This window comes from Chlorocebus sabaeus, chromosome 21, assembly GCF_047675955.1.
Source record: "Chlorocebus sabaeus isolate Y175 chromosome 21, mChlSab1.0.hap1, whole genome shotgun sequence".
NCBI classification, from domain to species: Eukaryota; Metazoa; Chordata; class Mammalia; order Primates; family Cercopithecidae; genus Chlorocebus; species Chlorocebus sabaeus.
Window position 1 is genome coordinate 116,162,146 of NC_132924.1, and position 26,224 is coordinate 116,188,369.

At 45.5% G+C, this 26,224-nt stretch overlaps 1 protein-coding gene across 1 annotated transcript; it reads right to left on the reverse strand.

Annotated features, from left to right (window-relative positions):
- Window positions 1–2,192: 2,192 nt before the first annotated feature.
- TRPV5 (transient receptor potential cation channel subfamily V member 5) lies at window positions 2,193–26,224 on the reverse strand. Its single transcript, XM_007983235.3, has 15 exons — window positions 26,088–26,224; window positions 23,102–23,199; window positions 22,811–22,933; window positions 22,179–22,316; window positions 21,774–21,872; window positions 21,443–21,618; window positions 20,842–20,988; window positions 18,281–18,493; window positions 9,139–9,225; window positions 8,964–9,040; window positions 8,537–8,702; window positions 8,294–8,360; window positions 6,165–6,433; window positions 3,172–3,278; window positions 2,193–2,487 (listed from the first exon to the last, which is right to left on the reverse strand). Exons 1-15 carry the CDS (start codon window positions 26,213–26,215, stop codon window positions 2,193–2,195), a joined length of 2,190 nt encoding a protein of 729 aa, XP_007981426.2. The 5' UTR covers window positions 26,216–26,224.

Genomic DNA, 26,224 nt, shown 5'->3' on the forward strand with positions numbered 1-26,224 from the left:
AAAGGCTCAAATCAAAAGACATGTAAGTTTATAGACAAGTTAAGCAAGTATTAAAAGCATTACAGGGCTAGTGCAGTGGCTCATGCCTGTAATCCCAGCAGTTTGGGAGGTCGAGGCAGATGGATTGCTTGAGACCAGGAGTTCAAGACTAGCCATGGGCAACATGGCAAAACCCCATCTCTAAAAAAAATACAAAAATTAGTTGGGTGTGGTGGTGCACACCTGTAGTGCCACCTACTTGGGAGGCTGAGGTGGGGAAGATTACTTGAGCCCAGAAGGTCAAGGCTGCAGTGAGCAGTGATCACACCACTGTACTTCAGCACAGGCAACAGAGCAAGACCCTGTCTCAAAAAAAAGGACTATGAAGCAGAGTTTTAAAGCGCTTCCACTATGAAAAGAATAAAGAAGAATGATGTTGACTAAGCAGTTTTACACACCTTGCCACCACTGTGTCCCAGTGTGTGCGGGCATGTGTATACACATTGTGTGATCCCTTACTGTTGGGCACTCAGTCCTGAGCTGGTGTATCTGAATTAACTGTCTGTGGTTTCACAAATACCACTTACTTCTTTGTTATCCCAGACCACAGTTCTCTGAAAAGCTGACATGGCTTTTTGCTAAGGGGGATGATAGGGGATGGGACTAGAAGTAGAGTGCTGGAGACACAAGAGAGGCTGCCCATGAGCACCTATAATGGGTGCCCTGGACACATGATTCCTAATTTCCCTCCTGGAGAGGGATGACCCTTCCTCTATTGTTGCTGTTCCTTTCACAACTCAGTGTGGGGAAAAGGGGATGGGAATGGAGGATGGCTATGTCAGGAGACCAAGCAGGAGCTTGTTGCCTCCCAGCATGAGGATGATTAACTGCTAGGGACAGAGCAGGAGGGTCCTGGAAAAGAAATGATTAGGCTATTCAAATATAGGCCTAATTTACCATACATACACCAGGATGCAAACACTTCAGACTGTGAGCCTCAAAGAGCGAAGATAAGACAATTCAACAACAACAAAAACCTAATTCGAAAATGGACAAATAAACCGAAAAGACATTTCTCCAAAGAAGATATATAAATGTCCAATAAATAGGTACATAAAGACATGTTCAGTATCACTAGTCATTAGGGAAAGGCAAATCAAAACTACAATGTGAAACAACTTCACACCCATTAGAAGGGAATGTAAAATGGTGAAAGCTATTGTGAAAACCAGTATGGCAGTTCCTTATAAAATTAAACATAAGAATTGTCTAGCAATTCCATTTTTAGGTGTATGCCCATAGTATTTGAAAGTAGAAACTTGAACAGATATTTGTATACCATATTCATAGCAGCGTTATTCACAACAGCCAAAAGGTAGAAAAACTCAAATGTCCATTGGTAGATGAATAAATAAACAAACTGTCGCAGATTTTGGACTAAGATTGCAGAATCCCACTTATATAAGATGCCTAGGATAGTTAATTCATAGACAGAAAGCAGAATATTGGTTATCAGGGGCCGGGACAGAGAGATAGCTGGAGAGTTATTGTTTAATGGGGATTAGAGTTGCAGTTCGGGATGATGAAAATGTTCCATAAATGAATAATGGTGATGGTTACACAACAATGTGAATGTACTTAATGCCACTGAGTGGCACATCTAAAAATGGATAATATGGTAAATTTTATGTGACATGTATTGTGCCCCAATAAAAAATTAAAGAAGGCAAGAATAAGGAGACTATTTTATTGCAGTTGGGGTTTGGTTGCTAAGTGGGGAGAGAGACCTACAGGAGGTTGGGAAAAAAAGAAGGGCAACAACCTCGATGCCATGCCTAGCTCTTCCCACATAAGCCCTGGGGAGCCAGAAAAGCCTCACAGCTTACTACTTTCTAGGGTCTGTGTGGGGCAGAAGAGAAATGGTCCTGACATTAATCTAGCATCCCTACCTCATATCTTTAATTGCCAACCTCCTTTTTCCTGAGATGTGGGACTTCCAAGAACCCAGAAAATATGTGAGACAATAGATGACCATTGCCCATTGCCAAAATTCTGATGTGAAATGTGAGATATGGCCCTTTCGGGATTGTTCTGTCCCACCCTCCCATGATTAACAGGCACAGAAGTTAGACACTTGCATAGGCAGAGGTCTCCGTCTCTGTCCCCGTCCCCAGGCCAACCTGGAGTAAGGTCAAGAGTGACAGCGATGCTAATCAGAAATGGTAGACCTCCTCCCCATCCCCCTCACTAAGGTTCAGTCCAAGATCCAAGTGCCCCAGGGTGTTTTGACGAAGGATCTCCCAGCCTCGGTGACTGCTGCTCTGGGATGTGGTCCGGGATAGGGAGGAATTTGGAAGAGCCAGGGAGGCTCTGGCTAGAGTCCCACTCTCAGCCCCAGAAGGCTGTTTCTCAGATGGATGCTCCTGGTCATCCTCCTTGTCTGAGTTCTTGAACGCTTCCACATAGCGAAGCACTCGCAGAGGATTCTGATCATTGTGGTTCTCAACCCTGATGAGGGGAAAGGGGAAAGGACTCAGTCCAGGTGGGGAGAGATGGGCAGGGGACAAGTAGAGACGAACATTTAGAAAGCAGGGTCAAGAGGGAAGGAGAAAGAAGGGAGCAGAGTTGAAACAGGAAGAGTATCTCGGATCAGGTGAAGGGAGGTGATTGGAGGGCAGGCTAACCTGGGATAGAGATAATCGAGGCTGAGCAATCAGGGCTTGCAGGGTGGTAGGACGCACACAGGGGTGTGTGTGTGTGTGTGTGTGTTACTAATACATGGGAATGTGAAAGAAAACAGAGCCAACTAATAGATAAGTGTGTCACGAGGATGACGAGATGCAATTCAGGAAGTAAATTTGAGGAGAGAGGAGGATCACGCCAGGAGATGAGGGCAGAATATGAAGGAGGAAGTTAGATCCAAGCCAAAAGTACACTGAAAATGAAGGTCAGCTCAGAACAAGGTGACAGCAAGTCTGGTAACCCATGCTGACGTCTGAGCATGGACACATGCACACAACCTTTTACACGTGGCTGCCCTGAGGTACACACAGCATTCTTCCTACCCCTCCACTTCAGCTCCAGCCCCCTCCCCTAGACAAGCTAATGCAGGCTCCAGGACACCTGTCGGTCACCCTTGCTTCCGTGGCTTTATACATATCTGCAGTTTTGCATGTGCACACCGTCACTCACCGCAGGAACCAGCGGTCCCCTAGCCCGTACTCGCACCCACAGATCCCGGAGCGAGGCCACAGGCAGCGAGGCAGCTTCCGTTCCAGCATCACTGTGGTGGCCACGACCTGGAAGGAGGCAAGAGGTACAGGAAAAACTCTGAAAGAGCCATGAGGTTCAAAGAGGCACTGAGGCCACTGACAAAGGGAACCAAAGGCAACCAGTGAGATAGGACACTAGAGGTCAGTGGTGAGAACAGCCACCTATTCACCACAGCCTGTGCCAGGCACCGTGAATCCAGTTTCACTCATCAAGAAATGAGAGAGGATTTTTTGTGAGTGTTTTGAATAAAATAGTGACCCTTACGTTACTATTCAGACTCATGGAAAATGAGTCACTCCAAACTAATCTCAATTTGTTTCTCATATAAAAGCCATGGACCAATTATCTTGATTTAAATAAAATGATTAAATAGAATCTCTGTGATCTTGGGGATGAATTGATACTGTTACTGTTCAGGGAATTTTCAGCAAATTAAATATCCATATCTTAAGAAGGAAAAGGGTTGATTAATGACTGCAAAGTTGGCAGGGAAATTTCTGGTAGCAAGTCCACCACACGTTCTGTCCTTTGCTCAGCCCTCATTAATTACTTAGATGAAATGTGGAAAACAAGCTTATCAAATATGCCTGTGACACAAAACTGGGAGGGATATGTAATAAGTGGGGCAACAGAAGCAGTATAAAATGATATCACTAGGTTGGAATGCTGGTGTAAAATCATTAACAAGAAATTTAAGTAAACCAAATCTAAGGTCCTACATTTACATTTAGGAAGCTTAGATAAGTGAGTCACAGAACAAAGATGTGGGTGTGCCAGCTGATCACAAGCTTAATAAGGGCCATTTGTATATTTACTAAACAACCTGACTCTGCTTTACATGTCCTTAGCATTATGTCCAAGTAAGGAAAGTCAAGGTCCCGCTTTGTACTGCATTGCTCCAATCATATTGGGGACTATTCTAGTTTCAAAGGAACCATGATCTATTAGAGCATGAACAAAAGGGTCCAATCAGAATAGATCAGAACCAGGAAGGCTTCCTAACTGAAGGAATGGCAGTCTTCAAAAGAGCAAATTCTTCACCTCATGTTTTTCTACTCCCTGTCTTCCTCATTACTCCACACTTCTTTCAGTTTCTTAATTGCACCAAGTTCCCTCCTAGCTTAGGACTTCCAGTCATTCTGTGCTCTTACCCTAGAGAGCTGTTCTTCATTGCCTTGAAAGGAATGCTTACTGTTCTTCCTGAGCCATCATGCAGCCCCGTCCTTCCTCAGGTAACAGCATCCAGTTTTCATTTAGGGAATTGCTGTCTCATCACTTTCAGTGCATTGGTTTGAGTGGACTGGGCTTCACACAGTTCCGCTTAATTAATTTATTTTCCCCCAAACCTCCCCTCCACCACCATCACCAACACCTCCACTATCTAGTCCTTGGTCTTTCCTTAGATTCAATGATGTGCCTATAACCCAAATGTGTTCCCATGAGATGGAACATGGAAGGAATTGGCAGAGGGAAAGATGTTCCTTTAAAGCCTATAGTTTTGCCTGGCACCAGCAGCCTCACAGAACACAACATGGGTGGGCCCTTGGAGCTGCGTATTGCAATGCAGGTCCTCATTCTTTTTGGAGTTTGGAGCTTCTAGAAGTGATCTCACAAACACGATGGGAGAGCTTGCCTTAGAAGAGAGGTCAAAAGAGAGTCGAACAGAGGAATGGATGTAATGTATAAGATGTGGTTCTGCATTCTGGCCAGGTACCTCTAAAGTTAGTTTAATTCTCTAAACTTCTCATTTATGAGGACTAACACATCCTCCTCCCCCTGTTTAAAAATCTAAAAGTCTGTTTGAGTTTGGTTTTCTGTCCCTGTAGCCAAGAGTCCTAATTGCTACTAACCTTGACCTGCATCCTTTTCCCTCCTTCCTTTTAACTAGCTAGTTCTTGCCCACCTTTGGGTTCTCATCTTAAATGTTGCTCCCTCAGGAAAGCATGTCTTCACCTCCCAGTTCAATTCCTCTGTTGCATCCTCTTCCTAGCACCTTACATTCTCTATGGCACTTTTGCTGCTGCAATTTTACAGCTTTTTGTGAAGTCATTCACTTCATGCCTGTCTTTCCAACTAAACCGTCAGCTCCATGAGGGCACAGATGGTGTCTGTTGTGTTAATGCTCATGTCCCTAGCTCCTAGATGTTTGCCAACATGTAGCAGGGTCTAAATGATCATCATTAAATGAATGAAAAGTCTAAGGGAAAAATGATGGCTATATTCAAATATTTGAATGGTGCTTATATGGAAGAATGTGTTCTGTGTTATATGAGAGGGAAAGACTGGGGCCAAAGAATGAAATTTTAAGAAGATAGATTTCAGCTCAATGCAACATGAATGTCTAATAACAAAATCTTTAAAAATATGGGAAAACTCCCTTCCTCCCAACCTCTACCTGAATTTAAAAGATAATAAGGTCCTAATCAGCCTTAAAGAAGATATTGAATGACCTTCTGACCAATAAATGATTATTATATTAAGTAGGAGGTCAACTTGAGGGCCATTGAGGGTCACTTCTAATTCTAATATTTGTCGGTCTATGATGATATAAAGAAAAGATCATAGAGAAACAGGGATTTATAGAAGCAAATAGAAGATAACGTCCAAACTGAAAACTGGAATATACCAGAACAAGGTCACTTCTAGTTCCCACTGGACTCCAGGATCACTCCTAGGTCAACTTTTCACCTGTGAGCAACAACCCCACTTCTTGCCACTATCCTCCATTTAATCCTCCTTCTGTCCCTTCCATTTATCCACATGTACCTCAGTTTTATGCAAACCTCTGTTGAGGTGACAGCCTCATTGAGTTTTTCTGTGACTCTTTTAAGAATGATTCACCATAACATTTTCCACTTTGATTTTTCTCTCCATCCCCTGCCTCTTAGCAAGACTAACACAAATAAACTTACCTGGGCCCTCCAGAGCTCATCCCGCTCCTGGGCCACCCTCCAGTGGGTGTCACCCATCATGGCGATGAACAGGTTGAGCATGAGCAGTGTGGCAATGATGGCGAAGGCGAAGTTGACAACGCTGAACATGAAGGGCAAGTCCACATCGTAGTTGGCAGGAGCATCAATAACAGTGAGAAAAAGCTCGAAGGTGCTGAACAGTGCCATGGGGTAGTCATAGAACTGCCCCAAACTGGTTGGGTCCTCTGTCTGGAAAATGATATAGAACGCTGCTCCGCCCAGGAAGAGACATGGAGATTGGATAATGGAGTTATCACAATAAGCATGGACATGGTTAGCCCTTATTCTATCTCTGATATATATGTATATCTAAATACACTTGCACAGATAATTACATACTAATAAACGTAGTTTCCTGTGGAACTGTCTAACCCTAAGATGTCCTATCATTAAGTTCACCACTCTGGGTAATGGTCATGGTAATAGTCATTTAACAACAACAAAATTGTATGTGTGTGCAGTGTGTGTGTTTGTATGGATAATGGATAATAGGTCACCTAACTGGTTTTTACATTTTAGAAAACCAAATACTTAAAAGGCAAGTTATTATAAGAATGCATGGAATCTTCAACAATTTTTAAACAACAGAACACATGAACAGGCTAAAAGAAGAGCCCCTTTTTATCTTGATGGCCTCTAGATAACCCTCCATCACTCTGACATTCCCTGAGTGAACCTGAACCAACATAGGAAATGGATTTCTGCTCAGGGTGGAGCCTACTGGATAGCAGTGAGTGTAATGGAACTTCAGGACAGCACTAGACTGCTTGAAAGCCTCCTCTCTGCATAAGGAGCTGAAGCACAAGGTGATTCTGAGAGCAGAAACAAGGTCTATGACAAAGCATTACCTCCTTATTTACTTAAGAGAAAAGCAAGTGCAATGACCAAGAAGTGACCATTTAGAGAGCTCTGGATAGAGGACATCTACAGAAAGCCACTCTGCGACCATCACCTCATTTTGTAATCTGTGTTATGTATAGATGTAGATGGCCAAGGAGTGGGAGGAAAGGGTACATAAGGGCTTGGGGTGGAAAACTCCAAACAGACAGAAAGCCATCATTTTACTCTTTCACATTTCATATTTTGGTGGAGGTTTTGTTGTTGTTGTTGTTGTTTTGTTGTTGTTGTTGTTGTTGTTGTTGTTGGTCTGTTGTTTTGTGGGAATCCCCATTGAACGGGAAATTCCTAAAGATAGTAATGGAGTCCTCCGCACTGAGTCATTGCTTTTTAGAGATGGGAGGGACTCTTAAAGCTCATCTAGTGACTCTTCTTGTCTAATAGATGATCAGTTGCAGACACTGAGGACTGAATTTGAGCTACTGGCCTTTTGCTTTCAGACCTGGGCCTTCCTCTTTCTGCCCCTCCCTAAGGACTCTCTTCTGTTCCTCCACCCACCCTCTCCTTCCCTCTGGCTCTCTCCACCTGCCTGTGTTTTCCTGCTGTGCTGTTCCTTTCTTTTGCTCCCTGGCACTTTCACTGGCTGTTCCTTGACTGGGTGCCTGTGTGTCCCTGTTCTCACAGTCTCTCTTCACAACTCTTCTTTTTTGTTATCTCTTTCATTCTTCAAACTGTCCAACTGTTTTTCTGCATCTCCTGTTTCTAATTCTTTCATATTTTTTCTCAAGTTTAAATGACTACATATAGAAAAAAGCAAGTTATATGTTGTTGAGTGCTTTATGTTTCCTCTTCTGAATTGTAAACATGGGATAGTTAAGCATGGCACTATCTCTGTTTGTTCACATGGTTTTCTGAGATCCATGACTGGCCAGTCTTTCCTGTTTAATGCCCTGTTCTCACCAAAAGTCTTTTTCTGTCTCTCCTTTAAAGATCTTGCAAGGCAGTTAGTGAACATGAATGTTATTGGCCCTGAACACATGACTTTACCTTCCTAGGCCAACCTGAGTGGCCCCTGGTCTATAAATATGGGTGTGCTTCTAGACTCACCTTCCAACAGGAAAAAAAAAAAAAAAGCAAAATGAAGTGCAAATGAGAACTGAGAGCAAGAATGAGAGTGAACTTTCTGGAGAACTGGATCTGCGGCTCTAGTAGAAGAGGGAATGGTGCCTTACCAGAGGCAAATCCCAAGATAACCACAGCCATCAGCCAGCAGAAACGCATTAGGTCTCCAAAAATCATCTGCAGGAAACAGAGAAGGGAGAAAGGGTGGGATGATTCCTTTTCCACTGCCTCTGAGAAGCTAACACTAACAGATCAGGAGGCTCCCATAGTTCCACCAGCCCCACTCTACCTCCATCCCTCTGTCTGGGAAGGTCTTGTGCCTGAGGCAGAGGAAGCTTTGGGAAAGCACTGACCTTCTGGATCATGATGGTGAAGGGACCCAGCATCTGGAATCCTCGAGCAAAATACATGACACTGCACCAGCCCAGCACCAGGGCAAAGGACATGGGCACCACCTCCCCATTGGTGTTGGTGAGCCGCATCGCCATGGTCACCAGCACCAGGGAGGCATAGGTGATGCTGAGGGGAGCAGACAGCAGGGAGTGAGAGACAAGCTGGAGCTATTCTAGGTCCCTACAGCACAGTGGTGACTGGGGCGGTACCCACACACTCAGGCTTCGTCTTTACACCTAAAACACACATACAGTTACACCTACAAGTCCACTGGAGAGAAGTCCTTGGAGTGAGAGTGACCTGAGGCCTAGATATCAGAGAGTGAACTGGAGACAGGAAAAGATTCTGGCAAGGAAAGGCAGGGGGCTGGAATGAGGGGATACTCACATGATGACATGGAATGGCCCCCCAAGAATTGTCTGTCCAAAATAGCGAGAGGCACCGACCCTGAAGATGTCTGGGATCTGGGGAAAGGACAGCAAAACAAAAAGACAATGTGGACTGCGGTTCAGTCTGAGCCTTAGATGGGATGGGCTTAGCTTGGACCCCACCTGCACCTCACCTCTAGTAGCAGGATGATCACAGCCCCAATGACGCTCACCAGCTCCCCCACCAGCCTGATGACATCTTCATGTGTCTCATAGGCCTCCTATGTGGGGAAATTCAGAAGAAGTGCTTTCTGATGGGCAAGGGGTCAAATCCTTTTGTGCAAATTATTGAAAGCTGCTAAAGTCCATCCAAAATAAAGGAAAGCTCCCCTTCCCACCAGCATCACCCCACCCCCATTGTACTTGCCATTGTGGGTAACTCTGTGACCAGGACAGGAGTCTATGTATCCAAGGTTTAATAGATGTCACATATGCTAATGTCTTGAGCTACCATCCAGCAAAATCACCTTTTCTATAGATGCTTGTAAGCAGAAATTTATGATGTATATACTGAGCAGCTGAGAACATATTTCAGAGCATCAAGTGAGCCAACAGGAAGAGGTATTAGTGGCTTGGGATGGTTTCAGCTATGTGGAAAGTCCACCTTTTCCAAACTCATCATGGCTCCCAGTGGGAAGAATACACTGTAAACATATCACAGAATTCAGGTTCCCTCACGGGCCCAAAATCTACTACCTCTAGTGAGACCTTGAACCATTCATGGAAAATCTCTGAACTTGAGGTTTCTCATCTGTAAAATGGAGGCTACAGTGCTTACTTCCCAGAGTCATTGTGAAGCTTACATTAATGATATATTTGCATGAACTTTATAAATCATAAAGCACTATAGATATATTCACTGTGGTTTTATTATGATTTGACATTACAGAAAAGAGCAGAAAAGGGGCTAGAGACACTATGAGGAAGGGTCCCTGCCTATCCTGAGCAGTAGTTGTAGAAGGTACAGTCCAAGGGTCAAGGTGGAATGAAGACCACCCTACTTCAATGCATGCTACTTCATGGTGAAACTTATGCAATATCACAGATGTAGTGCTAGGATCCTACATTAATTATCCTTATCTTTTTGAAGTTATGAGCTCACTTGAAAACATAATAAAAACTGTATACCTTCTTTCTAGAAAACTGTGTTCACATATAGAGAATTCCCACATGATATTGCACAAATAATTTCAACACATGCAAGCAGCCTTTTGACTTTTGAGAGCTCTGTTGTCCAAGGTCACATCTCCTAATAGTGCACCCAAGAAAGGAGTTGAGAGTCCCCTGGGGCCAGCAGGAAAGCTGATGATTTAAGCTGGGGAGAATGTGATCCCTTGTTAGCATAAGGAACAGCAATTATCCCGGCTCTGCTAATCAGCTGGAACCTGTAAGCATCTCTCCAGACGCTACTGCAGCAGCACACTCACCTGTCCAGTGAGAGGCAGCGCTTTTGATAGGGAACCAAGAGATACTAGGACAGAAGCTTCTGTCTGTGTGTCTGGAGATCTCTGTGGTCTAACAACCTGTGACCAGACATCAGTCAACACTTTTTTTTTTTTTTTTTTGGCTTAAAAAATTGTATGCTCTGTAAGCTTTTCTGACATGTCTCTCTCTTGAGAAACTAGTAAATTTTATTTTATCATATAATAGAAAATGTCTTTTTTTACTTGCTTCCAAAGAATTTCAGAGTTTTTGTTTTGTTTTGTTTGTTTTGTTTTTGTCCTCCGCTCTAGCAACTATCTTTGAATTCCTTCTCTTCTCTCCTGAAATTCAGTTCATGGACTGTGTTCTTTTTCTTTATCTTAATGTTTCTATAGCATCTGTCTTTTAGTGTAAAACATGCCTACTCCTTCACAGAGTCAGGTAGTGAGTAGGAGGATAAATAACAAATACATTACTTTAGAAACAAAATAACATTAAATATAGAAATAACTACATCTATGCCATATATGTGTCTGTAAAAAATTATTGTTATTTTTAAAATGTTGTGTCTTGCTTCAATATGTCTGAAAAAATGCTACCAATCTTTTCTTGCCTCAAGAAGAAAAGAACTACACATAAGTTGGCGAGGAGAGCTAGGAAGATCAGGGCGCCCCTAGAAGCCAGCCAGGAGTCACAGCAGCCATTCCTTCAGGAGATGAAAATGAAACCCTCTAATGCTGGGGACAATTTTGGCCACCAAATTCTCCTGCTGGGGCTTCCTCTCACCAGTTCAACAGATTTCTTTACAAGTACATGTTCCCCTGCACAAATTCACTAGGGCATAATGGAGGTGTTCAGAAACCCCAATTTTTTGCCTCTGCATTACCTGGGATCTGACTGACCTAGAGAAGCTGCCTCCAGCACTCTGTCCCTGGGGTCCTTATCCTTAAACCAGGCTGCAAAGTGCCACAGACTCCTGAGAGGCCCCTTCCTTGCTGTTCTCCAAGACCAGAATACAAACCCTTCTGTAGGGTTTTGTTTGCTTTGTTTTATAAACTACTGTCTCTGGAAAACAAAAATAATATATGTGTGTAAAAGTTGCAATAGAAATAATGATGATAGTGGGCTTTTAAAGCACTTTGATTTTCTTTAGATTTTCTGGGCAACTCCAGTGTTTCACACTGATATATAACGTTAGCTCTTGCTTTAGAATAGATACTCTTTGCAAAGGTAAGGAAGATTTCAGTATTTCAGAGATGGAAAGGGGCATGAAATTGAAGTGAAAATAGGCTTACCTTTTAATTAACCACCTTGCACCCCTAGAATTAAATCCTAAGCCCAAACTGGTAATGGATGTTTCTTTTAATTTTTAAAATTCTATTCTTTGGAAATTGCTTTCAAGACTTTTTTTTTTTCCTAGATTGAGATGCTTATTCACAACTCTCTAGATTTAGGGTCCTTATGAAAACACTGTTTCCTGGTTATGTTTGGCAAAGTAAATTATCAGAGCACCCATTCTCCAGTCCTACTCGTTCAGTTCCCAGTTCTCTCTGACATGTTCTCCTTTTCCTTGGTTAACAGAACTACTGCCTTAGGGTAAACCTATGCCATCTACCATCTAGTTTACCCTACATCTATTTCCGCTTTTTCAACCCACCCCCCACAATGCTTCTGAATTGATCTTTCTGAAACAGAGATATCATCCTGAGACTTCTCTGTTTAACATCATTGCTAGCTCCCCAATGCCTTCAGAATAGAAATGCAGGAGAGGTGGCAGTGGAGGGTGCTCTTTAATCTTTATCATCATAGAAATTCACTAGATAAGGTCTAGATTTGATTAGCAATTAGAGATAGAAGCATTTGATTCCAGGGATGCAGAGGTGATGACAGGAAGGAAGAGCTAAAAGAAAGAAAAACTGGTTGTCCTCCATGAGTAAGACATGGGTGAGAAGGAGGGGTTGTCCAGTACGCAGTTGCTCTCTATCAGATCTGCCACTTGATTTGTAAGTCATGAGCACAATGTACATCATTTTCTTTTAATTAGGAAAGCTCAATGTGAGATAAGAATGTAAAAAATAAAACCAGAGTACCAAACGGGATGTACAAAATCCTCGCTACTATGGCCCCTGCCCTGTGTCCTCATACCTTGTGTGAGCTCCGGCCACATTGAGCTATTGGGGTTCTGGGTTGCTAAGTCGGGACTCTGCGCAGGCTGTGCCACTTTGTCAGAATGCCTTCCTCCACCATGTTGACCTGGCTCATCCTCACCGATGCCTCAAGACTCAGGTCAGGCCAACACTCCTCCTGGGCCTCCTTTCCTGCCCCTCCATGCCCAGGTCATGTGTCTCTCCTGGGACATGTGGAGCTGCTGCATATTGACAGCCTTCTCCCATCACACTGAAAGTGTCTGGGTACCCCATGTCTCACCAGTAGTCTTAGAGCTTCCTGAGGGCAGGGATGCCTCCCTCCTACTTTTTATCCACAAATGCACACAATGTGGTAGGCACTCAATTGGTAAGAAAGGAAAGAAGGAAGGAGAAAAAGGAGAGAGGAGACCGCAGGTGCAAGCTGAGCACTACCTAAGAGATGCAGAAGGGTGGTAAGGAGGACAGGAAGCAGGGATGGAGAGACCTATCTGGAGGCCTAAGAGGAAAAGAATGATAACTAATTGTGCTTTTCTGAAATTTTCAGACTCCTAGATCAAGGTCACCTAAGCAGGCCTGGCTAACAATGCACAGAGAAAATACTTCAATCCACCCCTGTAAAAATAAATATCATCTAACAATGACTGGAATTTTTTACTCCACAACACGGCTTGCAATTTAAGGAGCTATCAACAACCAAATCCCCTACGCAGGCTGGCATTTATACATCACTGAGAATTGTCCTAATGAGATTTGCTCTCACTTCCCAGCCAGCTGAGTTCATTGCCTTGAAGGGAATGCCCAGAAGGAGTGGGCACAGCAATGAATGGGGCACTACTGGGTCGTAAGGGCCAGGGATGTACCATGAGGAGAGGATGGGGAACATAGACCACCCTAGTGGGAAGTGGGAAGGCCCCAGAACAAGTTGTCAAGCCCAGCTCTAGACCTTTTTCCTTCCCATGATCCCAGACTTGCGAAGGAATGAAGTTCTCAGAGAAAGCTCTGCTAGCTTTTATGAAGAGCTTCTCCAATTCCCTAACTGGACATGAGTTCCTAACCAGCCCATCAGAATCAAGTGGTAAATCTCTGTCACAACACACATGTCCAGGCCGACCCTGGGTTAATTTGGAGCAAGAACCTGGCATTTTCTTGAAAAGTTCTGTAGGTGTTTTGGACGTGTACCCCAAGTTGAGAACCACTGGGCCATAAAGAGAGAGAGATCTGGTTCCCATGTAAGTCAAACTGCCTTCCAAGGGTTAATTTCATGTCCCAGTCTCTGCATTTTCTCAGGGGGATTGGCCTGGGAGATTACTCCTTTCTTCTGAAGAGTCTTCACCCATTCCCACAGAATTATGACTTGCCTTATATGCCAGTAGGTTAACCCCATCAAAAAATAGTGCCAATTATCAAAACTGGAGAAGAGCCAGTAGCTCAGTATCTGGGGGTGGGAATCCTTCTATATCTGATCCCCTCCCATAGCACTTCTCAAGTGCCTCTAATCTTGACAGGGAAAGATGAGATGTATAAATAAAAGTGAGTGTGGCAAGCCCTGGCTAGCCAAGAGAGAAGACTGGGACCTAGCACATCACTCTGGAGGGAGAAATGGCCTTGTCTGGTGTGTAAAGGTGAGGATTCTGAAAGGAAGCAGACTTGCAGCCCGATCCTAGTGCTGCCCTTGCTAGCTCAGTGTCTTTGCCAAAGTATTTAACCTCTCTTGACCTCAGATTCACCATCTTTAAAGTGGTGATGATTGTATTTACTTGTTAGGATTTCTACGAAGATTAAATGATAGAATAATGCTTTGTCACTCAAAATATGGGCCACAGAATCACAACATTGGCCTCCCCTGGCAGCTTACTGGAAATACCAAGTCTCAGGTCCCACCCAGCCTTACTGTCAGAATCCACATTTTAATAAGGCCACTTTAATACGTGCTGGGATTACAGGCGTGAGCCACCATTATTTTCTGCTTGCTAAACTGTAATAGCCTCCTGACTGGTCTCCCTATGTCCTTCCTACCACCCGCCCCACATCTGTTATTCACCATGCAAATAAGTTCCCCTGTTTAAAATCCTTCTGACTTCCCATTACCCTGGAGATAAAGCGTAAAATCCTCAGCATGGCCTTTAAGACTCTACATAAATTGGGAAGGATCTGTCTGGACAACCTCACCTGGAGGTACCCACCCCAGCTCCCTGTGCTCTGGTGAATCTTCTTTCAGTTCCTAGACTTTGGTGAGGTTATTCCTGCCTTGAGGCCTTTGAATATGCATTCTTTCTGTCTAGAACTCTCTTTTCACATTGAATTCATACCTAGATCTCAGCTCAGTCATCTTTCTCAGAAGCAGTCTCTGGCCTCCCAAAGGGACCAGGTCCCTGCTATAAGTTGTTTTTTCCCACTCTGTGCTTTTCTCATTATAAGGAAAAAATAACATTGATGCCAACAGTCACAGATTATAATGAAGTATCTATTTGTATGATCATTTGATTAATATAAACCAGTCTGTAGACTCCAAGAAAGCGGAGATTTTGTGTGTTTTGCTCAGACTATGGTTGTTGAATTTCCATCACCTGAAACAGTTGTTTGGCCTGCATGAAGCTCTCAATAATAGTTAATTTAATTAATGGATTAGCAAAATATTTCTGGGAAAGAGAAAAACAAAGGAGTGCTGAAGAGAATCTTTTTCAAAAGTCAAAAAAGAGATGTGACAAGAAATTTGAACCACCTACTGAACAGTACTCCAGGAATCTAAATGACCAGAGTGGTGGGCCTAGGACTGGAAAGGCAGAGCTGCACTGACCTCAAAGATGGAAGCCAGGGGTTCTCAACCCTGGTAGAACATTTGGCTCACTCAAAGAGTTTCTTAAAAATACTGAGGCCAGAGCCTCAGCTTCAGACATTCTAACTTATTAGGTCTAGGGTGTAGCCTAGTTATTTTACTAGCCTCCTAGGTTTCTAGCGTGCAACCTGGGTTAAAAATCACAGATCTAGCACGAAGTAAGATTTTCCTAAGGTCAAACAACTATTAAATTTCAGAGTTAGGGCTAAAACCTGAGCTGCTGGACTCCTGGACTTTGAACATTTTACTCACCTGGAAATCTAAGAGAACTAGTACTATAGTGCATGCTGCTCTGCCTAAACCAAGTAGAAATATATGGAGATAGAAGTTAACTCAAATTAATAGAGTTCTGGGAAATATCTAGTAAAGCAGGACTTTAACAGCTGAGCAACGAGGCACCTTAGAGTCATTAAGATGTCCCCCAAATTGGACAGAAATAAACTAACTCCAGCTTTACAAACATCAGCTTTTGTGTAGTTTTTGTTACCTTATACAGAGGAATTTGTTTTCTCTCATCTGTTCTGACATCGTGGTGTTGCACTACTCTCATAAAATCCCAGATATTAAACTAGAAAGGATCTTAGGGGTCCTGGAGCCCAGTGATTTCCACAGATCCCAAGAGATCTGCAGAGGAAGTCCTGAAGTGACTGAGATCCCTGTGATCCCAGAGTTATTAATATAATTGGACAGTAAAGTATTCATTCATCTAAGAAAAAGCTCCACCAGCTAACGAATATGTCAACAATTGCATGCGTCAAATCAAGACACTGTATTTGTGCATTTTCGTTTTTTCTAAGACTTTCAAGTAAGAAAACAGCAGGAAAAAAAAGGAATTTCCTATTATTTAACAAATCTGGTGCACTGTGAAAACAGAATCTTTCAAATCATGATGATAAGTTTAGAAGCCCCGGATCTAATCCAAATGGCCTTACTACTGAATAAGAAGAACATAGTCATCCCATAAATCAGGTCCAGGGCTCAAAGCACAGGGACTTTTCACTAGCGTTCTTTGTTATCTAACCCGTTCCAGCAGCATTCTCAATCCTCTTACCCACCCACTTCTCCACCAAGAAAAGAATATCTGAAAGTCCAAAGTCTTCTCTCTGAGCTGAAGTGGCTTTCACTGAAGCAGAAAGCAAAAGGGTAAAAATGCCAAGGTACACGAAGAAAGGCAGAAGAGAGAAAGAAAGAAGGATGGGTCAGGTGTTCAGCTATGATTATGCTTCTGAGTCCTGAAGCAAAGGAGGCGATCTTTTAAATATAGAATATCTGGATCAAAGAAATGTGTTTGTACATAACTAGCCCCGTCCCAAAGAGATAGAGACACACAGGAAGGAGATTTTTGGTCACCAGTGGCTCAGCATTGCTCACCTTTTAACCCAGAGACCTGTCTACATTTGAAATGCAGAAAATCTCCAAGTAAGTTTGAGACAAAGGAAGGTTGGAGAAGACACATCTGAGCATATAGAGCCAGGAGCACTGGAAAAGTCCAGCAATCCCCACCTTATTTGTGTTTTCTCAATTTCTAATTATTCCTCCCTCCACTTGCCATCTCCTAACTGTCCTTATTTCCCTCATGTCTCCATGCCAGGGACAACTTTTGTGCCTAGACTGAGATGTATGGAGCACAACTGCTTCCAGCATCTCTAACACATTCAGGCTTGTCTTCCCCAGGCAGCAAGCCCTACTTGGTGAGAGGCAGTGGATCTGGACACATGACACACTGCATATATATATATATATATAGCCTATATATATATAGGCAATTCTAGAAACAGGAGAGATGGAGTGTCTCTGCCTGTCATGGGGTTCACTGGGGCTCTTTGCCCTGTTCTCTGTGCATAACGCTGTCTTTGGTCTAAACCAACTCAGGGTTTTTGCTTCTTGGCTATAGAAAGTTTATATTCTCTTTCTGACCCAAACTACCCTGCTTCCTAGTCCAGGCTGAGCTATACCTACAACTGCTCTCTCCTGCATTGAGATAAATCTCCAATTACTTAGCTCTCACTTGCTTTGCAAAATTCTTTTTCCTGGTCTTTTGCTTTCTGCTACATACCTACATTACCTTCTGTGTATTTTCAGCTCACCAGGACAAAAATTTTAGTAATCCACAAAGAGTCAACCCCCCAAATGTAGCTATATTTGTTCAATATGTATATTCAGAAGTGCTCATTAGAGTCTACCCTTTGTGTTGCACTAAAAGGAGGGTTTACTTTCTTCAACAGCAGATTTCTGTATTTACTCTGTACCTCTAATAAGTCCTCTTCCTCACCCTAGTTTTCCCTTGGCCACCACAACACAGAATGGCAGGCCCACAACAATAAATGGAGCCTCAGAGAGTATTTACTTCAACCTGATACCCAATCCAGACATCCTTCTGCAGAGTGTCTGAAAGGCAGTCAGACAGCTGACACATTATTCCCATGGGCCCATACAGACAGCACACAGAAGAGGATGCAGGCCAGCAGGGCTGTTTGTGTTGCCCCAACACAACAAAAATGGACTCAAAAATGGACTTGAAGCACAATTTTCCTCCTTGGAGCAATAGAGTTTACCTTGAACATCCCACTACAAAACCCTGATCCTTTTTGTAAATTACCAAAAAAATTCACGAAAGCACAGGCTTACTCATGCCAAGCACGCTTTCAAAGTTTGTGTGAGAAAATCCACAGCTCCCTGGACAAATGCACTTGTGCTCATTAAACCCCATCTCTGGCCTCTTGGTCTTATGTCTAATTTCTACCTGGGTGTTTAGGAGCCTAAACCTGCTGGAACCCAGAAGGTGGCATTGTCCCTGAGCAACACGGCTTCATTTCCAGCACCATCACCCCATGATGCAATTCCCTTTCATCCCCTTCCAAGAAGAATCACCTGTAGTAGTTTTTGCTGGAGGATGGTGATGTCTCGAGAATGAGTGCGGTTGCCACCACGAAACTTAAGGGGGCGGTAGACGCAGCACGTGGTGAAGCAGATCATATAGAGCAGGTACAAGGCAGCCAGGATGCAGAAGTACGGCCGGCCATACTTGTTCCACTTGAAGCTCACCAGCTCCTTCACTGGGGTCTGTTCCAGAATTTGGCGAGCCTGGCATGGAAGTAGAGTGAAACTTGGGATGACCAACACAGAAGGATGTTGTTTATCCCACTGGGTACCAGAAGAGGCAGGGCGGCAACCATCATTCATTCAGCTCGTCAGTCACTTCTTTGACGGACAACTAGTATATTTCTCGCATATGGCTGAGCCTTGTGCTAGTGATACAGGTAAACGATTATAGCAGTAACCACAAGGCACCATAGCACCAAAGAGGATTTAAAGGATGAGTAGTAGTTAGTTGAGTAAAGGGAGAGTTAGGAAAGATCATACCATAAGGTAGCAGCAGTTGCCAGGTCAGGAAAGTCCGAGAAACCATTGCCCATTTGCAGTTGAGATGTGGTTGGGGAGAGGGGAGAATCTATTGGGAGTGGTAGTCAGAAATGATCATGACTGAGGAGGAAAAGGGCCAGATTATCATGCATTGTAAATGCCAAGGTAGGAAGTTTGTATTTTTGTTTTTTTCTAAATATAACAGAAAGCAACAGAGGAGTTCAAGCAGGGAAGTGGCCAGATTTGCTCTAGAAGTATTGTTGGGCTGGAAAAAAGCAATGGGGGTTACAGGCAGTAGGATGTGGCAGGGTGGGATGGTGCTCTGATATAAGCAGCCAGTGAGATGTTAAAGATACACAGGAGAGGGGATGATGGATGGGAGCAGGCATCTGGGAAATTAGAAAGAGGCAGATTCAAAGTGCAGTAGAGTGGTTAGCCATTAACAGCGTGAATACCTTTTCTATTGAAGCTGGAGGGGAGAAGAGAGACAGTGGGCAGTTTCCAGACATGCCTGGCAGTGTAGGGCAGGAAGCTGAAGGATCCCCAGTCAGAAAGCCTCTATTTTTGTCCTAAGGCAGGAGTCTAGGTCCCAAGGCAGGAGTCTAGGTCTTCTGAACTACAGCTGAAGGTAGTGAAAGATGTGAAAGGCGGCTAGAAAGGAAGATTTACGGAGGAAAAAAGCAAGTGACCCAAGACATGTATGAAACCTGCTGGAGAATATTGAGAATAGCTTAAATCAAAGACCAAGGATGTGTGGTGGCGATATCCACACAGTGGGGTTGTGCTTTCAGTACCTAAGAAATCCTGCTCAAGGTGTGTCTGTTTCCAGCGATATTCTCTGAGGAAGATCTCACAAACTGGCCACTCAACTTTTCTTCTATTCGTTAGTATTAATAATCATTCATGTTTTCTGGCTCTGTAAAAGTTCCTGGGAAATTCTCACATGGCAGATAAAAAGCAAAAACCATATCTTGGCACTCTTGTGGAGTGTCCTGAAACCTGGAAGTCTTTTCTCCTCTCTACTGCAGTCTTCAACAAATTTTCCTTTCCTGCACATCACTCAACCCAGCATTGTTGAATGGTCTACATGTTGCTCCCTCTCTAAAAAGCTCTTTTTTTCCTCATCTTCTTGGTGACTCCCAATTCTTCCTTGAAGATCCAGCCCCAGCATTTCCTCTGTGACATCTTCTCTGGTCTATTCAAGCCAAATTAACTCTACCTCAATGTGGCTATCTGCATACATGGTACACACAACTATTATGCTATACGTCATAGTCTGTTGCAATTATTCAGGGCAGGGACTGAGAATTGAGGAAGCTGATGAACAGGAACTGTGTTGTATTTATTTCTGTATTGTTTGTTTCTTGTGTAGTGCCTGACACACAGCAGGTGTTCAATATGCTTGCATGAGTCCATTCTTACATTACTATAAAGAACTACCTGGCACTGGGTAATTTATAAATAAAAAAGGTTTAATTGGCTCATGGTTCTGCAGGCTGTACAGGTTCTGGAGAGGCCTGAGGAAATGTACAAGCAGGGAAAAAGGCCAAGGAGAAAGCAGGCACATCCTACATGGCCGAGGCAGGAGGAAGAGAGAGCAGGCGGAGTGCCACGCACTTTTAAACAACCAGATCTTGTGAAAACTCACTATCACGAGAGCATCAAGAGGGAAGTCTGCCCCCAAGATCCAATCACCTCCCACCAGGCCCCTTCTCCAACACTGCGGATCACAATTCGACATGAAATTTTTGCATTTGGACACAAAAGCAAACCATATCCATGCTGAACCAATGAATGAATATGAGGAAACAACTCTTATTTGGAGTTTCTCATCTGAAGTGTTAGAATGAGAAAGGTAGGTAGAAGGGACTGGAGCTAAGCAGAGAGACAGGGGATTCAGGAGAGGAGTGTGCATTGGACTTTTCCTCAGGTCCCAGGAGACTATTCTCATCTCCACCTATTATAAGGCTGGGAAGTGCCTTGGGCCCAGGATCTTAGTAAGTGGACAGAATCTGAACAAACACTAAATTCCCTCACATGACAGCCCTGATCCTCCTTGGCATCCATACCTCTCGTTTATCAGAGGAGACCACAAGCTCTAGGAAGGACAGTTCCTCTCCCCAGGAGTCGATCTCTGTGAGGTCGTAAAGAATGGAGGTCAGGGGTCCATATGTCCACTGGATGTGCCTCCGCTTCTGCATCAGGTGCTGGAACATCTGTGAGACCACCAGGATGAGTGAGGGGGCCAACGTGTGAGAAGGTGGTCAAGGGGAACAACGCCATTGCATGGAGCCAGTTGCCCACCCCTTGAGACAGACAGGCAGTGGGAATCAGCAAACCTCTGCATCTATAAGCTTCCCCTTTTTGGTCATCTTTCCTGCTCCAAAACCCCAGAAAGCTCAGAAAGAAGAAAATAGGCAAAGGAAGCTAGAGCTTTGGGTTACCATAGCACATGCGTTAACGTGAGGTTCTCAAATCCTCTTGAGCCAAGGAACATGAAGCTGAAGATTTCAGTGATGGAATAGGAAGCAAGGGACCACCATCCCTTTGAGGAGTTTGGGGAAAAGGGATTTTAGAGAAAGGTGGATCCTTCACCTCTATTTTTCCCAGGGCCGGAGGTAGGTTGAGGGTCATTAGAAAGACACCTCAGGGATGGGGAGTGTCTCTCACCACAGTGTTACCCTCCACTGCAGCCAGCTTGAAGGGGGTGAGACCCTGGTGATTGGGCACGAGGTCCAGGGGCTGCATGTGGTCCCTGTGTCCATCGTAGGACAGCAGCAGGTTGTACATCTGGCAGGCAAAGGTTTTGTTGGGCTGGAGGATGAGGATGTGTAACACTGTGTTTCCTGGGGAGGACACAGGGTATCATGTGGCCACTGGCCTAAAGTCCCTGATGTCCCCATCCCCACCCTGGGGTCTTCCTGAAAGTCCTAGTCCCTCTCCTCACCCTGCCCCTCGCTCCATGCAGCATCTCAGTTCCCCTCCCCATCCCAGCTCTTACCCAGGGAGTCCTGGGCCCGGATGTCGGCTCCATGCTCAATGAGGAGCCGCACGATCTCCTCGCTGTTCACACAGGCAGCAAAGGACAAAGGGTGCTCCCCTGTGGACACAGAGAGATCCATGGCAGGAGAGCACAGGATGGTAGGATGGGGTGGGCAGTCTCCCCCAAGTAATGGCCTCCTCCTCATCCCCCACATCTCAGCTCTAGGCTGAGGGACACTCCTCCAGCAGAACCAGAGGAAGGATTGTCGGGGGAATTGGCCTCTGGCTTAATTAAGCCCTAGAAGGGCTGCCCATCCCAGCTGCCCAACAGATGGAGCTGAAGGCAGGAACCTCCTGCCCTGGCCTCCCTCTGCCTTGCCCGCCTCTCCAGCCAACCATCCTCCAAGCCCAACCCTACTCTCACCAAAATAGATGAGGTTGTGGGGACTACGGCGGAAGGCAGTGCCTGTGGCTCTGGCAGAGACACTGGCCCTGCAGGTGAGCAGGGCTCGCACCAGGTTCACGTTCTGGTTCACAACAGCGATGTGCAGTGCAGTCTGACCTGGCCCAGAGACAGCCATCATCAGGGGTCTGCCTCTGTCCCCAGTTCTCTCAGGGACACAGCATCCCTCACCATCCCTCTCAGGACATTCCTAATAGATCTTTGCATAGACTTGTGCCCTGGGCTTGGCAGGGTGGCCTGGGACTGACAGCAATTTGTCCTTCAGGCTGCCCTGCTCATTGACCTACCCCTCAGTTATTGGGAGCCAGTAGGGGATTGCTATGAATACAATCGTTCTCGTGTTGCTATGAGAGAAAGAAATTGAGATAGGTCCTACAGGGACTGTGGGAAGATTGAAAGGAAATGCTAAAGGAAGCCACAGATTGGTAAAAGCCAAGACCAGGACCTTTGCATTTCTCCCAAGTCAACTGAGCCTGTTCTCCTGACCCCCTATCACCCCACCCCAACCCATCCTTCAGAAGCCAATTTTAAGAGACAACAGTACACCCTCCATCTCAAAGCTTCCGCCTTGAATTACTGTGTAGCCTCCTTACCTGCAAAAGCCTCACATGTGGTGGGCTCAAAGACCAACTCTGGGGCAGCCTCCATCAGCACCAAGGCCGCCTCCAAGTTGTCATAGAGGGCTGCTATGTGCAGCGCCGTCTCCCCCAGGGCTCCTGGAGTGGAGTAAGACAGAAATGTTAGACACTTTTCAGATTCCCTTGAGGAAGGGGCCTCAGGCTCCAGAGACACCCTCCAAGGCCCCATTTCACAAAGTCGAAGTCTTGGGGAGGAGAGGTAGGTGCTTCTGCTCCCACCTCCATTCCATTAAATCCAGATCCCACCTCTTTGTCGAACGTCACAGGTGTGGTCCAGTAGAAGTTGCCTAAGAACAGACAGGTCATTTTCCTTGGCTGCTCGAAGCAGTGGAGACTCTAGAATCCTGGGGAAAGGTGAACGTGAGTTTGGAGGAGACAGTCAGAGCAGAATGAGGCCAAGGGCAAAGGGGATCTGAGACATTCTTTAAGACCAATGTGACTCACACAGTGTGCAGTGACAAATTGGAAAGAAGTGCCTACTGGACTCGAATGACCAAGGGTGGACTTGGGCAAGGGTCAGCCCCAGGGCCTTCCGTGCAATTCACTTCATGGTGATTCTCCTGTGAGGATGGCCCTTGAAGCTCTGCTGGAGGGGAAGAATTAATAGGAAGACAACCTGTGGTCTGGAAAGAGTGGTGTGAGAGTCTCTGAGAGAGGACCCTAGGCTTGGCTGAACTCTTCTAACCAGAGTAACTGTCTCAGATCCTGGATTGTTGGAGAGCAGGACAGAGGGCACTTCCATCTGCGGTCCCCCTGCTCCTGGGCCTGCTGAACCTACTGTCTTTAACCAAGGGGAGTTTGGGAGACCAAAACAGAAAGGGAGGAGGAATGGACCGACTGCTAGATCTTTCTTAGGCATTTTGAAATTTGTGAAATGTGTGAGGCACTAAAGTTCTGACTACTCCCTCAGGGGTTTTTTTGTTTTGTTTTGTTTTGTTTTTTCTGAGGCAGAGTCTTGCTCTGTTGCCCAGGCTGGAGTGCAGTGGTACTCTCACTCAGCTCACTGCAGCCTCTGCCTCCCAGGTTCAAGCAATTCTCATGCCTCAGTCTCTCGAGTAGCTGGGATTACAGGCACGCACCACCACGCCCAGCTAAAATTTTGTATTTTTAGTAGAGACGGGGTTTTGCCATGTTGACCAGGCTGATCTCGAACTCCTGAGCTCAGGCAATCCGCCTGTCTCGGCCTCCCAAAGTGCTGAGATTACACTGCGCCCAGACTCCTCCAGTTATTTAGATACAGGTCCCTGCAGAGGGTGGAGAGCTGTGGGGTGAGTTACAGGGTATCTGTTTCCTCTGCGCGATACCCTTAGATGCAAGGGTCTAAACGGCTTGTTTATTTGGGTGTCTCAAGGCAAAACAGGTTGAGATATTCATTCTACAGGACCTCTGTTAATCTTTGTTTCTACCATACCCAGATTTGAATCCAACAAGAGATAAAGCTGGAGCCTCTCCGACTAGACATATGTGTATTGGCCCCAAAGGCAAGCACAGGGTGTGGGGGGAAGAACAGAAAGGACAGGCCGATGAGTGGCTCCTCTGAGGTCCCCACCTCCAAATCCTTCTGTTTCAATAGCCCCAGGAGCCAGAGAGAAAAAGTGTTTTTATATTATTTATTTAGTTAGTTTTGAGACAGAGTCTCACTCTATCGCCCAGACCGGAGTGCAGTGGTGTGATCTCAACTCACTGCAACCTCCGCCTCCCAGGTTGAAACGATTCTCCTGCCTCAGCCTCCCAAGTAGCTGGAACTACAGATTCCCACTACCATGCCTGACTAATTTTTTATTTTTGGTAGAGACAGGGTTTCGCCATGTTGGCCAGGCTGGTCTCGAACTCCTGACCTCAGGTGATCCACCCACCTCAGCCTCCCAAAGTGCTGGGATTACAGGTGTGAGCCACCACACCCAGCCAAAGTGTTTTCATTTAAAGAAGAAGCTTTTAATCTAAAGTTGGGGCCTGGGTTTACCTGTTAGAGCAGTGCTCCTAGGAAGGGCCATTGTGAGGAGTCAGTTCCCTGCCCCTTCTCACCCAGGGAATCAGTCCCAGGGAGCCCAGTGTCCCTGACCAGCCCAGAGTGGTCAGGGTTGAGATTGCAAACTCACCCCCATCCTGAGGTCACTGCACAAAGAAAGTCCTTGCCTCCCTGGCCCTCTAGTCCCACTGCCCTTTTGCAGAAGGTCCAGATTTGGGCTGGAGTCTCACTTTCTCAGAGACCCAGGGGTCCCACTCTAAAGCAGGAAGGTGAAAATTCCACTGCAGGTATTGGATGGGGAGGTGAGGAAGCAGAGGGCTTGCCAGTATGAGGGCTCAGAGGGACTTGGGACCAGGCCCAACATAAACCTGCAAATGCAGGACCCCTTGTTCAAAATTATTAAGAATTTGAAGATGAGGACAGCAGGGCATTGAACCAAGCACAGGAATCTTCTGGAGTACAGGGGAGACCTTTGTGACTGCTAATGTCTGCTCACCAACCTCACTCCTCAGGCAGCTCTTGGGCGGGAGGCAAGCCCCCAAACACTTGGAGGCAGAGGCTGCCCACAGGATTCGTCCCTGCCCCAGCTGCTCTTCCTGGGACTGGACCTCAGGGCTAAGCCATGAAATGATTTACCTGCAGGTGTGCTAGCCCTGCCCGAACTGAGAGCTCTCCGGGAGCAGGCACAAGTCTCATTCAATCTTTGTGTCATTGGGACCTAGAACCCCTCTGCACACAGTAGACTCAATAAAAGGCAGATGGACTGAACTCAGAACCCTCCAGTGTCACCTAAGCTGCCCTCCTCAACTGGTCAGCACCCAGTGTTACCCCAAACAAAGCTCTCCTCCCCTTTCCCACACAATCCACTTTCATTCAAATGAACGGTGTCTCCTCATCATGCTTCCACCACCCACAGGAGTGCATCCCTTCTCCAGCAGCCTGCTTCTGCCTGCCCTCCCCATCCCACACACCCTGGCTTCTTCCCTCTGGTCCTTTTTGGTCCTCTCACTCCCCCTTGGCTGTCATTCTGCCTCTGTCCTTAGGTCTACCCTCAAGATTTCCCTGTGTGGCCCAAAGTCACGTCCTCCACCACCACTAAAAGGGGCCAGCTGGGATTCCGTCATTGGGTGGCCTGGAAGGAAAGGGTGTGTCCGAGTGGCTGGCACTGAATTCTGGGGTTCTCTATTCTGGAAGCAGGCCCAGGTGGGTCAGAAGATCTGATGATCATGGCGGTAGGGCCACGAATCCTTCTGGGAAGCCTACCTCTTCTGCTGCAGCATATGAAGCTTGTCCAGGTGCTGGTCCCAGTCTTGTTCTCTGACAAGAAAGGAGGGCAGAAGTTTCTGGAGTTGGCTCCTAGGCCCTTCTGCCTTAGATAGAAAACCCCCCATGCTTCTCCT

Bases quoted from the DNA above. Each gene is read 5' to 3' on its own strand.
- TRPV5 (XM_007983235.3), bottom strand. From the start codon at position 26,215: ATGGGGGGTTTTCTATCTAAGGCAGAAGGGCCTAGGAGCCAACTCCAG. The intron at 9,041-9,138 runs GTGAGGTGCAGG...TCCTTTCCCCAG, and splicing joins TGATCATCCTGCTACTAGAG to ATCCCAGACATCTTCAGGGT. The intron at 8,361-8,536 runs GTCAGTGCTTTC...TGTTTCCTGCAG, and splicing joins TCACCATCATGATCCAGAAG to ATGATTTTTGGAGACCTAAT.